The sequence below is a fragment of the Coturnix japonica genome, chromosome 18 (genome assembly GCF_054131305.1).
Source record: "Coturnix japonica strain WE chromosome 18, WE-NBRP24, whole genome shotgun sequence".
Taxonomy (NCBI): domain Eukaryota; kingdom Metazoa; phylum Chordata; class Aves; order Galliformes; family Phasianidae; genus Coturnix; species Coturnix japonica.
Genome location: NC_140680.1, coordinates 14,265,018 through 14,278,557, shown reverse-complemented (window position 1 = coordinate 14,278,557; position 13,540 = coordinate 14,265,018). Strand labels below are relative to the sequence as shown.

The 13,540-nt window shown below is 49.4% G+C and overlaps 1 protein-coding gene across 4 annotated transcripts in view; it reads right to left on the bottom strand.

Moving 5' to 3' along the window:
- The window catches only part of PSD2 (pleckstrin and Sec7 domain containing 2), a 49,759-nt gene that overhangs the window by 10,016 nt on the left and 26,203 nt on the right, over positions 1-13,540 (bottom strand). For 3 of the 4 annotated variants that reach the window (XM_085519366.1, XM_085519365.1, XM_085519367.1), the window contains 8 exons: positions 12,631-12,825; positions 11,560-11,640; positions 10,921-11,033; positions 9,758-9,816; positions 5,448-5,537; positions 4,845-4,888; positions 1,603-1,793; positions 410-480 (listed from right to left, as the gene is read on the bottom strand). In XM_085519366.1, coding sequence (XP_085375492.1) covers positions 410-480; positions 1,603-1,793; positions 4,845-4,888; positions 5,448-5,537; positions 9,758-9,816; positions 10,921-11,033; positions 11,560-11,640; positions 12,631-12,825 — 844 coding nt within the window. Of the gene's footprint in view, positions 1-409; positions 481-1,602; positions 1,794-4,844; positions 4,889-5,447; positions 5,539-9,755; positions 9,817-10,920; positions 11,034-11,559; positions 11,641-12,630; positions 12,826-13,540 lie in introns of all 4 variants that reach the window. The other variant, XM_085519368.1, reaches the window with a different exon arrangement.

Below are 13,540 nucleotides of genomic sequence, written 5' to 3'. Positions count from 1 at the left end.
ACTGCTCTGGCCTCTTCAGTTTCCTAAATTCCATCCTATTGCATCCATTCCATATATGTTCAGTCCTACTCCTCAGCATCCTCTATGTGATTCTATGATTCTATGATGCTCTACTTACATTTCTTGCTTACACACCTGCAGAAGTCTTGCCTCTGTGTTTCCTCTTTCATATTTCTTCCCACATGACTCACTTTCAAGGTTATGAATGCTATCGTTAGTGTGAACACCACCACCAAAGATGATGGCATTCTCCAGTTCTACACACCGATCTCTGGAGTTCTGTTTACGTCCATGCATGCATTACGACACAGATTCACCTCTACTTGCATGTATGGGCTTCCTACTTAGAACAGCATGACTGCTTTGGAGACAGCATGAAACAGCAAATGGGACAGTCCACCACAGTTACCTTTTGTAAATAAAGGATGGTCCCTTTAAGCACAGCATAAAATTTCTTCCAACCTCTTCTTCCTCTGGGAGCTAAAAAGAATGAAGAATATCTAATTATACACATCTGCTTCTGACAGTACTGCTTAACTTTCACATTTTTTTTGCAGAACCAACCCTTTCCTGACCACCACAGGCAAGTATTTATGCCCATGTCTCATACACCTCCAAGTTACTGTTAATGATTTGTCTGCAGGGAAATGTCAGTTTGAGAGACGTGGCTTGGGAGATGAGGTCTCCCAGTGAGAACACAAGCAGCTCAAAACCAGAGATGAGCTGGTACAGAGCTACCAGTGGACATGTACAGGAAGTCTCTCTGCTCCTCCAAACCCAGGTTCCTGCTCTTTGGACTATATGCTGGAGGAGCAGAGACACCCCCTGGCTTCTCTGGTTCAGATGAGTTAGGCAGACATACCCTAGCTAAAGCAGCTTCTCTCCACTGAGAAGGGAACATTACCACCCACAGTCATGATGGACTTGGTGAAAGAGAGCTTGCTGAAAACTGGAGAGGGATGGAAGATGGGCCGGACTACATCACAAGAGAGCTGGTCCTCCAGGCATGGGCTACTAAGAAAGTGCTGGAAACGAGGAAGGCCTTTGGTGGTAATCTTCTCTACTGAAGACTTTCAATTGGCTGCAATGACTGAGCCATCTATATCAGCAAAGTGGTCATCCAAGCTTTCATTTCATTAATCGCTGCTCATTAACAGTTCCCAAATATAATCCCATTTACCTTTCCTGCAATACAGTATACTGACAGCAGAGCTATGAAGCAACTTGTTGCTCAGCAGCCTGCACGTGGCAGCATATAGACAAGATCAAAGCTTTGAAGTCCAGACTGTCCCCAGAGTCAGCCTTGGGGGACAGATCTTGTGAACTAGCCTTGCCTATTGCTCAGAGCGGGTAGTTTGGGGTTATGCCCATGAACAGGATGGAAGACCAGGTCTATCTGTGTGGGACAGGCACTGCTAGTGTTCAACAATGCTTCAAAACACCCTCCTTTCCCTGTGCACTGGTGCTCATGGATCTGGGGGTCTCTTTTGTGTTCCCTGGGATATAGTGAGAAAATGCCACTCCAGTGTGAGAGCCAGGGAGAAGGCAGGGGCAAGGCTTTGTTACTGCCTGGGGCACATCTCCTGTCCCATTAACACGTACTTCTCTTCCCATCCATGTCTGCATGGGTTTTGCGCGTGAGGACACCGTGCTTGTAGGTGACTGCATTCAGCGCTTGGGGGATGTCCAGGAAGGGGTTGCTGCTGTCAACAATCCTTGTCACTTTCTTTGCACTGGCTCCAAATTTGTCGTCTACCAGCTCCGAGAGTGATTTCCTCAACTCGTCCTCATCACTTGGAAACAAATTCAAAGAAGAGATTGAGTGGAGGACACATGGATTGGGTCACAGTGTGCCCTATTTGCTTTGATCTTACAGGGTGTTCATTTATTACGAGACTAGTCAAAAAAAGAAAAGGAAAGGAGGCCCAGGGATCGTAACACAGCAAGTGTGCCAACGGTGATGATCTACATAGAGCTGGGAGGAGTGTGGGTGGCAGGCGACTGTCCCAGGGGTCCCACTGTTAGGTTACTGAAAACACTAAAGGTCTGTCTGAACACCAGGAGTCTGCAGACACAGCACTGCTGAGCACTCCCTGTCCATTTGTGGCCAGGTGAGTGCAAGAAATGCTGGTGATTTCCATAAAAAACTTCTCACACATCTGCTGCTCCTGGACTCAGGACAGACAGGGTTGGGCAGCCCAGGGAAATGCTCAGTGATTCCTACAAGCCCGTTTCTTCCTATTTGAAGTGAAACCTAAAGTGGCACATAGAAACTGGAGCCTGTATGGGAAGGGGTATTTCCCCAGTGTTCCTGGACATTAAGTAGGACGGCAAACAGGGTGTTTCACTTTGTGACACAGATGTTGGCATCTGAATGTCCTGACTGGATTAAACCAAGTTAGATTGGGTTGGGATCAAACCTCAAATAAAAGCAAGAAGGACCTGGGGATCCTGGTGGATGAAAAGCTGAACGTGAGCCAGCAGTGTGCTCTTGCACAACAGTATCTCACTCTCCATCAGCAGAGGGGCGGCCAGCAGGCACGGGGAGGTGACTGTCCCTCTCTGCTCCGCCCTCGTGAGACACCCCTCCTCCCCCCATGTGCACTGCTGCGTCCAGGTCTGGAGCCCCCAATACAGGAAAGCTGTTGGACAGGGTCCAGGGGAGGGACCACAAAGATGCTCAGAGGGCTGCAGCACCTCACCTACAAAGGCAGGCTGAGGGAGCTGGGCTTGTTCAGCCTGGATAAGAAAGGTTTTAAGCTCAAGGAGGAAAGGTTTAGGTTGGATGTTGGGGGAAGTTCTTCACACAGAGTGGGGAGGTGCTGGCACAGGCTGCACAGAGGAGCTGTGGATGCCCCATCCCTGGCTGTGTTCAAGGCCAGGCTGGATGGAGCCCTGGGCAGCCTGGTCTAACACCAGATCTGGAGGTTGGTGGCCCTGCCGGAGGCGGGGGCTGGAACTTGATGCTTGGGGTCCCTTCCATCCCAAGCCACTCTGTGACTCTATAACTCACTACGTGGGACACGAGCACCTGAAGCACCCAGCTGGGCGCGGTGGGCACGAGCATTTCACCGCCCGGACGGCCACAAAGTGGGGGGGGAGGAGAGGGGCCGGCACCTGGAGCCAGGGAACACGGCGGCTCACGGGCGGAGCGGCAGGGCTCCCTCTGCTGACCGCGGCCGCCCACCCAGCGGGCTCCCATCGCCGCTGCGGGGCTGGAACCGGGGCTTTGCTCGGAGATTCGCCCTAAGATTGTTGTCAAAATGACGTCAGTGCTACCTGGGCACTATGGAGCCGCGGCCAGGCAGCTGCAGAGGGAGGGAGAAACGAGCTGCCTCCGGGCACTTCTTGCATCAGGCAATGGATGAAATGGCCCAGAAGGTCCCGTTCAGCCCCACAGTGCTGCGGAAACAAGGCAGCCCTGCCTCCTCAGGCAGTGGTCCTGCTGGGGGCTGGGGAGCACGCTGCAGCTCTGTGCTGGGATCCTGGCCGTGCTGCGGGCACACAACGGGAAGGAGCTGTGCAGGACGCTGCCCTGGAGGCTGCCAAGGGAGCTGCTCCCAGACCTGTCACCTCCCAGGGCTACAGGAGGTGAGTGTTGTCTGTGTAGAGCTGAAGGGGAACAGATCTATTTCACTTAATATCTTTACTAATGATTTGGAGGAGACAGTGTGTCTCATCAAGCTTAAAGAGGACATAAAAGCAGACTGTGCAGCTGATGCTCAGGAGAGCAGGGGCACCAGTCGGAGGGATGGGAACCTCAGTAAAGGCAGCACAGACTGATGCAAAGTGCTGCACTGCAGCGGTCCTGCAGGACAGACTGGAACTGACTGACCGGGGAGCAGCTCTGCAGAAAAGGCCCCGGGGTTCCTGGCAAACAGCAGATGAACACGAGCCAGCAGTATGGCCTGGAAGGACCAGAAGCCAAGAGCATTGTGTGCTGTATGAACAGTAGCACAGGGTGGAGACTGAGAGGTGACCGCTGCCCTCTCCTTATTACATCATGTCTAGATACAGCAACCAATGCTGGGCCCCAAATACAGGGAAGACATCAGCAGACTGGAGAGTTTAGCACAGGCCACCAAGATGCCCAGAGGGAGGAGTACTTGCTCTTGAGAACTGACTATGGGAAGTGGACTTGCTAGAGAAGAGATGGCGTTGGGGGACCTGATCAGAAGCTTCCAGTATCTGAGGGGGTTACTGAGTAGACAGAGCCAGGCTCTTCACTACGGTACATGGCAGGAGGACAAGTGACAAGAGATTTCAGCTGGATAAGAAAAAAAGTCCCTCTTGGGATAATTAAGCATTGTTTCATGGACCCAGGGGATGCTGTGCATTCACTATTGCTGCAGGTTTTCAAGATCCATCTGGACAAAGCCCTGAGCATCCTGTTCTGAATTCAGCACTGATCCCACTTTGAGAGGATGCTGGACTGCAGATCTCCTGAGGTCCCTTCAAGCCCAAGCAATTCTGCAAGTATAGAAGGAAGGTTGTAGAAAATCAGGGGGGCTTCAGCGATCAAAATAACCCCAGTTCCTGAGCTCCTTGAGCAAAGATCATGCTCTGAAGAACCTGGAGAGAGCCTGGCACTTTATGGGTGTAGCAGTAAATAAAGGGGACATTCCCTTTGTTTCCTCTGTGCCTGTGGACTCTGCACCCACAGTCTGCCACCAACCTCCATGTCTGCTCTTGTGTCAAAACAAACCCAGCCTGCCTAGATGAGGGACATCAGTGCCTAAGGGCTTGGCAGGAAATGTTCTGGAAACTTCTAGAGCTGAAAACTGGATTTAAGACCTGCCAGCTACATTGAAAAATACTCTCTCAAATACTTAACATATACTTACATGGCCCACTCCAGCTTCTCATTCTTGATGGAGTTATACAGTGTCTGCAATAAGAACATGGTATTAGCTGTGTCTCTCATGGAAGACATGTGTGGGTTGTGGAGATCACCTCCTCTATACCCTTAGCTGTGTTCTCTGAAAGACACCTGCAGACAGTGGTGGTGGTGTTAAACCACATAAAAACAAGCAAACAAACAAACTTTACAGTGTCTGAGCAATCTTCTTTGGTACTCAGCTGGTTGCACTGGAGCAGTACATTTAATTACATGGAATGGAAGGCAGAGAAAAGTATCTATGCCAGATGGTTATATTTCTGGGGAGTGTTTTGTTCTATATGTTGGCTGGTGCATCACAGAACTACCACGGTGAAAAGGGACCCCTGGGATACTCTGAGAGCAGATAAATCCCTGGGTAATCTGGATAAAACACCAACAGGGAACAGGGCTCTGATGGCTCCCTGCAAGTTAGCAGAAGGCGTCCATTTAGGTTACAATTCTTCTAATGAAATAAACGCATGATGGAAAATGCTGGTTGTCATAGTAGGACAAGGTGGCACTGCACTAATAATATCACCATCCCTCTGTCTAATGTGCGTCTCATTACCTTCAGCAAATCCTTTGCAAAGTCCTTCCCATCGTTGAGCCCATCCAGGTTTGTTATGAACTGTTGACACGACATCTTCTTGCCAATGTTCTGCAAGGTAAAAAGCAGTGAATTAAACTTCTGGAAAGTTTTGACTTCAGCGAGACTGGTTTTTAAAGAAATATTGTACAAGTAGCAGCTCAAGGCTGGAAGGGGCTCTTCTGCTCTGACTTTCTATTGGGCTCTTTGATTTCTTTCCTCACGCCAACATTCAAACATTTCAAATTTCCTTTTATAACGATGGAGATAAAACACCTGAAAACAACTCCAGCTCTTGCTCCAAACTAAGTGATCTCATCTCATCTCTGGCTTCGGTCAGGTGTTTCTAGCATATAGGGCTTGAAAGTAATTAATTATGCCTTCTGTTGGTGCCAGTTCCAGATAAGTTCAGGGAAAAGAGGCATAAAGCACCGTAATGAATCTGCAGTGCCTGTGGACTGCAGGCAGTACAGCGTGGTGCAGCATGAGGCTCAGCCATCTCACAGGCTGGTGCCCAGAGCTGGACCCCACAGCTGGCAGCTCCTGGCATCCAGAGCTCCATGGGGGATCCAGACACAGGAACCTGCAGGGAAGACTGCAGACATGTTGCATTTCTTCAGCAGGGGAGGTTTGTGTACTCGCTGGGTAGGGAACTACAGGGTAAGAGAGCACATAAAAGTCACAGCAATGAACCTGACTGATGGAGGAAGGCTGGAAGTGAGGAAGGGATTTTGCCTGAGACCCTGAAGTACCAAACCTGGCTCTTTTTTCTTGCATGAGATCTCAGAGCTCAAACTGAGATAGCAGCAGTGCTGTGAAAAAACAGCTAATTGCTGAGCAACTGGGGAAGATGAAATCATACCCATCCTCTGACAAGCAGAAGAGGTGACGAGAAAGCTCCAACAAGGATCCTAGTGCTGTGAATCAGCTTGTTGGACGAGGCTGCCAAAGCACTGCAGAGCCAGGGGCAGGACCCAGGCTGCTGTCAGAGGGATTGCACACAGGTTGCTGTGGTTCAGACACAATACAACCACAAATCAGCAATCTCTTAGAACATCAGCCTGCTGCTCTGAGACATGGGCAGGAGCCAGCTACTCAAATCCATTGCCCTGCAAGTGCTTCCAAGTCAAACCCAGCAGAGCGGAGAAAACAGAAATGTGCTCCAGGGCCCACACTTTTTGGCTTCAGTTGATCAATACTTGCAAAGAAACTGTACTGTGATCACAAGTGCCTCATAATGGACAGCACCAGGAACTGCCTGAGCTTTCACACACTGCAGTTGTATTCAGCAAGTATGGGGAATCCCAGCAACAGTTCCAGAAGGGGATACCATGAGGGCAGAGCAGGTTGCCTTCCTATGCAATAGGCCATTCAAGATCTGCCTAATCCACCAGCACCACCACTGTGTGTTTACATAATCCTCCAGGGTAAGCAGCTGCACACTTCAAACATCAGTGTTCTGATGTTCTATGTGCCTTGGGTAGGGGATGCATTTTTCATTTCTGGACAGCCAAATAAATGGGGGCATTTTGCTTTGTTTTGATACTCTGGTCACATATCAGCTAAAGAACACGCAGGCAAAGCTGCTTCGTGGTGTAGGCACTATTTTTGATATGTCCTCATGGCAGAACAGATTTTCATCCCATCTCAGCTTGCTCCAGGCCATGCAACAAAGCACAAGAAATTGCTGTGAGATGATCAGTTGGCACTGTGGTGTGCTTAGATGGAGGAAGAATGAGTGAACAGTGGCTAAAATAGATGAGAAGTGATAGAAAGTTAGGGGAATGGGTAGGATGGGTAAGGGAATGGATGGTGAAGGTGGATTGGTGCAGTGGATGGGAATGGACAGATGCAGAGAAAGCAACACACACTACAGCGGTTAAGAGTGTGTAAGAATGAATTGGGAAGAATGCAGTTGGTCTGATAGTGGATACACAGGGCTGATTCTATGGTCCACTGTTTCAACTCAGTTCCATTCCTCTGTTTGCAGCTGGGATCTTGTCTCTTCTGTGCCATGGCTGACTCATCCAAGACAACTGCAGTGTCCAGTTTGGCTCGACCAACCTTTGGAAGGCACTGGGCTGTAGCTGGGTGTTATTTGGCTCTTGAAAAGTCATGGCATCAGTAGGCTGAGCAGATACATATGGATGAGGGAACACAGAGTGCACAATGGGAAAAGCTTCAGGAGGAGAAGCAGCTTGCTGAGGGCAGAGGCCATGGAGGGTGGCTGTCTGGACTGCTCCTTACAGCCCTCCCTCATAAGGTGTTAAAACATTTGAGCTGGAGGCTCTATGCATGACTCTAAGGAGTTGAACAACAGTAACATCTGGCTGTTCTACATTGGAGCAGGACTAGATCAGAACTCCAGTATAGCCATGTGCAAATCTCATGTTTTAAAGCCAGACTCATGACTTTGAGGCTCAGGCTCAGGGTGTGATGGCTGCTGCTGGAACGGAGAAGCAGCCCATTGTGGAAACACTACTGTAGGCAATCAACCCTTTACCAAAATACATCAACCCCCCCTTCCTAACCCGAGGAATTCCCACACTTGGCAATGCAGAGGAAAACACTGAAACACACAATGTGACAACGGGAAATAAAATAATAAGTGATATACAATATCATGACAGCATCTTCAACAAAACAAGGGGTGAAAGACGGAGTCACGCAGCCCCAGGTACCCTGCAGTCTGGGGAGGCTTCTTTGCACAAGGAGAATTTCTTGTGACTCACATCACCGGCTGATGGGTTGCCAAGGAGTGAAGGACACTGCACAATGACTTAGGAATCCAGACAAACAAAATGCCTATTTCTTTTTAAACACAGAAAAAAAACGAGCCAAACGCCAGTGCTATGCAGCAAAACACCAGAATGACTGCACTTACCACCTGGTAAAGGGTTAAAGAGCAGAAAGAGAGGTTCCAGGAGCAGAAGGAAGAGGGGGGAAAAAAGAGAGAGGAGAAGGAGAAGAAGAAATTAATGTTACACAGAAAAAATAAAGAGAGGATTTTTCAAAGAAAAGCTCAGGCATTTCTACATCCGGTCAAAAGGAAGTTGTATTTCTCTGGGCTTAATTAGCATGAGATCATTTCTTACCAAACCTACTATCAATGAAAAACTAATGCTTCACCAGCACACCAGAGGTGTTGTCACCATTAGACACTGGTGGTGCCTTTGTATCTGTGCCATCACAGGTGACCAGCGCTTCCCAGGAGGGAGTCAGAGGATCCCTTTAAAGGTGCTTATAAACCAGTTTCCAATACATTGATGTTATGTCCTACTGCTGCCTTATTAAAAGCCTAATGAAGAAAAAATCCAGGCAAATCTCTGCAGCTGCACAACGAATTGTTACCAGCTGGAGGCAGAAGAGGACTCTGATAATACAACTTGGAAATCATGAGTTTGTGGGGCAGAAAAAGGGACTAAAACTAGCATGGGTGTCACGTGTGCAGTCTGCAGTAACAAGCCTCTCCCACACCCCTTCTAGCTGCAAAGAGGACCTGGGATATCCGTGTCTCCATGCCTAAGTTCTCAGAGGTGAAAGAAGGAGCTTCAGTCGTCTGAGACTTGAGCAGCTCCTCTTGCCCTGGGCACAACCTGCTGAGGCTCACAGCCATGCTGTGTCTGCACCAGGAGGCTGGACAGCAGGAAGGACAGCAGCACCTGCAGCCTTCCACAGCAGCAAGCAGGGTGTGTGCAGCCCGTGTGCTCCCAGCTGCATGTCAGGCTCTCCAGGGGTCCTGGTGCAACTAGTGGGACCTGTGCCCTGCTCTTTGTCTGACGTGATGCTTTCCAGTGGCTGTCTGCAGTGGGGAATGTATCTGGGAATTACTTCATGTTCTGGGAATGGAAGCTCTGGTCCTGTACAAAACTAATGACTCCCTTGCAGCAGTTTTGCACAGGAGGGGAGCCTCACATGTCTGCATCAGAAGAAAAAGCAGCACAATTGGAGCTGCTGTTTGCCACACTGCAGAGACCGGTGCCAAAAGACCTTCCCAAGAGAGCTGCTGGGGCAGTGTGGATGCATGCAGTAGGTCCTGGGAAGAAAGCTGCATTGCCTGTGCCTATGGAGGAACACTGATGTCAGATGTGCCTTCGGCTTGAGCATGCAGCGATACTAAGAGCAGGTACATCCTAGGGCTGGGCCTGGCACCCACAGCACCCTGTGGAGCTGGTCACAGTGCTCCCTGCCAATCTATCGTCCCGGTTTTCCAGCAGTACATACTGCACAAAGGAAAAGACCTCCATACTGGGAAGGAAAGAAGGAAGGATACATCTCCAAGTGCTACTTACATGGCCATGGAGGTCTGTGTTTAGCAGCATCAGGGCACAGGTGAGCGTATGAACCCCATCTGAAACACACAATAGTCAGACAGCTATTATTATTGATCCCCTTCTCACTTAGTTTCCGTGTTTGCTCTATCTCAGCAGCCCATTCGCTCCAAAAGCAGAGCTCATTGCTATGTCTTTGAACTTTAAGGAACACTTCTTTCTTTGAACTGCATACGGTAGTTACCAAAAAATACATCTGTTTTCCCCTCAAACTTTACTTATTCCTTAAATTACCACCAGTGAACAGGTTTGAAATCAATTTTGTCAATGGCTCTCCTGATATCCGACCTGTTGCTGAGTCCATCTTGTACCCCATGCCCATTTCAAGCACTGCAGAATGGAGCAGACCCTGCTGCTTTAAGCTGATTTCTCTCCACTGGCCACAGTCACCACAGGGGCTGTCATAGACACTCCCCTTCAAGAAAGAATAACCTCTTAAGAAAGGCGCCTCCTTGCATCCCCAGAAGCAGTTTTATTCTTGGAACAAAGTGCCTCCATAGAGCACATTCTGGAGCTCTGCGGAAGATTTTGGGCTGACATCACTTGGCTTCGTTGTCTTTCAGGGGCAGGTGGATCATGCACTCCATGGCCCCAAGGTGGAGCTGGTGTCCCAAAACCTGCTGTTCACTTGCTGCTGCTGGGCTCAGTCACATCTGCATCATCTTTTTAATATAACTGTGTCCCAGCACAGACATGTAACTCTTCTGGATCTGGGCTGTATCAGAGTAAGAGAGCACCAATAGTCTGTCCAAGACACAGCTGTATGGAAGAAAAGCCTACCACCCCCTCAGTCAGTGGGTCAGAGCTTCTTCCACCTCTGCTTTCACTGTCCCATCAAACAGGCCAAAATTGCCTTTGGTGTTGCAGCAGTTCTATCTCCATCAGTGGAAGAGTTACTGAATTAGCACACAGTAATGTCCCAAATTGTCTTAGAGAGCTGCAAGGACTTCACAACCACCAGGTCATTTCTAGACAAGATTGCAAGGGTACTCCTTGGCAAGGCAGCTCTAAATAATTTTCTTCCTAATATCTAACCTGAATTTTCCCCCTTTTAGTTTAAAACCATTCCCCCTTGTCCTATTACTATCAGACCATGTAAAAAGCCAGTCCCAGGAACGCAGTACCTTCGGAGGTGCTCTCCTCTGGGTTGCACTGGCAGTATCTCCGGGAGAAGTGAATCAGCACACGCTCCCGCTCCTGTGTCTCTCCCATCAGTGGGAATGCTTTCAAGAATGTCCTGCAAAAAGAAAGTGATACTTAAGGTGTCATGGATCAACCTGCTGGAAAGCATCCATGCTATGGGGAAAGGTAGGAAGGGGGTCCTCATAGCAGCTAGGAAAGCCACTGTTCTCTCCATTGCCCACACCCAGGGGCCCTGCAGGTGCAGGCTATGGGGCTGGCCTTGAGCTGTGCAGGGAAACTTTGCCAGCTGCAGCAGGGCATACCAGGCTCGGCGGCTTCAGGTGGGGTTGTCCACCCTAAGGGCAGAAGTTGCTCTCACTTGCTCTGAGTTTGTACAGAATAGGATTCCCAGGAAAGCTGCTCTCCACCACGGGGAAGCAGGTTGTGGGCTCTCCGAGCAAAACCCACTTTTGGTGGTAGTTTGTTGTGCCAAATGTGACACCAAAGCAAAAATTAAATGCTAACCTGTCCCTGCTCCTGTCCATGGACAGTCTCTGTGGAGTCGGGAGGCCCAGAGAAACCCACCTGCTCTGCCCCAGCCAGCCTAAGACATACACGGGAGTGCACAGAGCCCAGCTCACCTGAGTGCTTTGTCGAGGGTCAGGCCAGCGAAGTCAAAGAAGCTGAGATACTCCTCTGCTACCAACTTGCTAAATTCATTACTGTAATTAAAGAGGGAGTCGTCAGCCTTTTCATCAGGGAAGAAGATGCTGTCGAGTCCTGCTGCAATACTCCCGCTCTCCAGCCCAGGCTGGCTCCCATCCCACCCTCTCAGCACAGCACCCCGCGCTGTGTCTTTTTGCAGTCATACTCTCAGACACCACGTGCCAGATGGATGCTCCTGGGGTGCTGGAGCAGTCAGGGTGCAGGAGTGCTCAGCTGACATTGTGGCCCCACTCACCCCTGAGTGGTTTGCCAGGGCTGGAGAAATACATGTGGAGTTTCTGAAGGATGCTTGGAGACTTACTGCCTTTAAAGCCAGAATGGATGGTGTTAAAGTTAATGTATCTGCATGGCTCAGATAGCAGAACTGCAAGTATGATGAATGACTGCTGGCAAGAACTTGGAGATGATCTCAATATGATCAGCCTTGCTCATATGTACTTCATTTTCCTTCTCCCCACAAAATGAAAAGCATACTAAGTACTGCACATCCAGTTTCACTTCAGGACCTTCTATAGGCTCACACTGCCTTTCCAACAGCACTGTTTAATCTTCCACTGTGAGGCAGACACTGCAAAGCTTTGGGTAGACACTGTTTGGAAGCTCAGCACATAGTGGAGTAACTTCACTTGTCCTGCAGCTTCAAAACAGGGTGATGTGAGAAGCCAAAGACGCCTGTGATGGAGCTGTCACCACATCTTCACCCCTCTGCCACAGACACAGCAGAAACCAAGGAAGCCCTTGCTGGTGGCCAGGACTCATGAGCCCAGGATTTAGACAACATGGTGAGCACTGGTCTACGCCAGCTTCTGTTGCGACTGCATCTCCCCTGCCCATCATGTCTTCTTCATGGGCTCACACCACCTGCACACACTGGGTCAGGATGCTCCCCAGACCCTCCCCACCACAGACGTCTTCCTCATGGCCACACTCAGCGCTGCCTTGGTCCACTGCTTGGCCAGGCTGACTCTACATCAAAGACCACTTACTTTTTCCCAAGCTGTCGTGCTACATCACAGCGCTTGAACCCTTCAAGGTTGTAGAGGCGCTTGGCCAACCTCTTTGCAGCCTCACTGTCTGCCCTGCAGCCGTTTGCCAAGGTGTCTGTGCTTCCCTGATCAAGCTGCTCCATGCTGCCCATGTCAGAGTCAGAGTCTGAGAGAGCATCCTTCAAGCTGGCATCACTACACAGAAACAAGAAACAGTTCAAGGAGCAGCAGTGTGACTTGAAGAAACCCAAAGAAAATACCACATTTTGATTTCTTCTCATCCTAACCAAAACATACAAAAAAAACCCAAAATATTTGTGAACTGGACGTTGGGCAAATCCTATTTCATTTCAGGTCAGATGTATTTTGAGGCATTCCACATAGTACATTTTAATCTCAAACTGGTGGGAAAAAGATGGAAGAGGAAATTATTCCTTGCTAAGAAATGAGGACATACCCATTCAAAGCAAGGAGACCCAACCCTTTTTAAAGGTTCCACTCCCCACATGGTATGGAAAGCTGTCCTGAATGGATACAAAGGTGCCAGTAGTGTAGATCCTTCTGGTCGGCGTTGTAGGGATGCCAGCCTTTTGAGCAACCAAATCAATGCTGGTGCCCTACAGAGCAATTGTGTGCACAAAACACTTGAGTCTCGGCTTTTCTTGGGCTCACAGTGCTCCTACAGGACCCAGCAGATCATGTTCATCCTTGGGTCCTGTATTTGAGAGCAGGAAAGACAGACACAGATCTGCTGGGGAATGGCTGATCTAGTGCCGTGAGACCTTGGTCCTCAGCTGTGTTCTCTGCCTACAGATAAGAACTTTTGTCCTGCGGGTGTTTTGTCTCTCTGCCATGACAACACATGAGAGCATGCACAAGGGGAAATAAAACACATCTCCATGTCCTATGA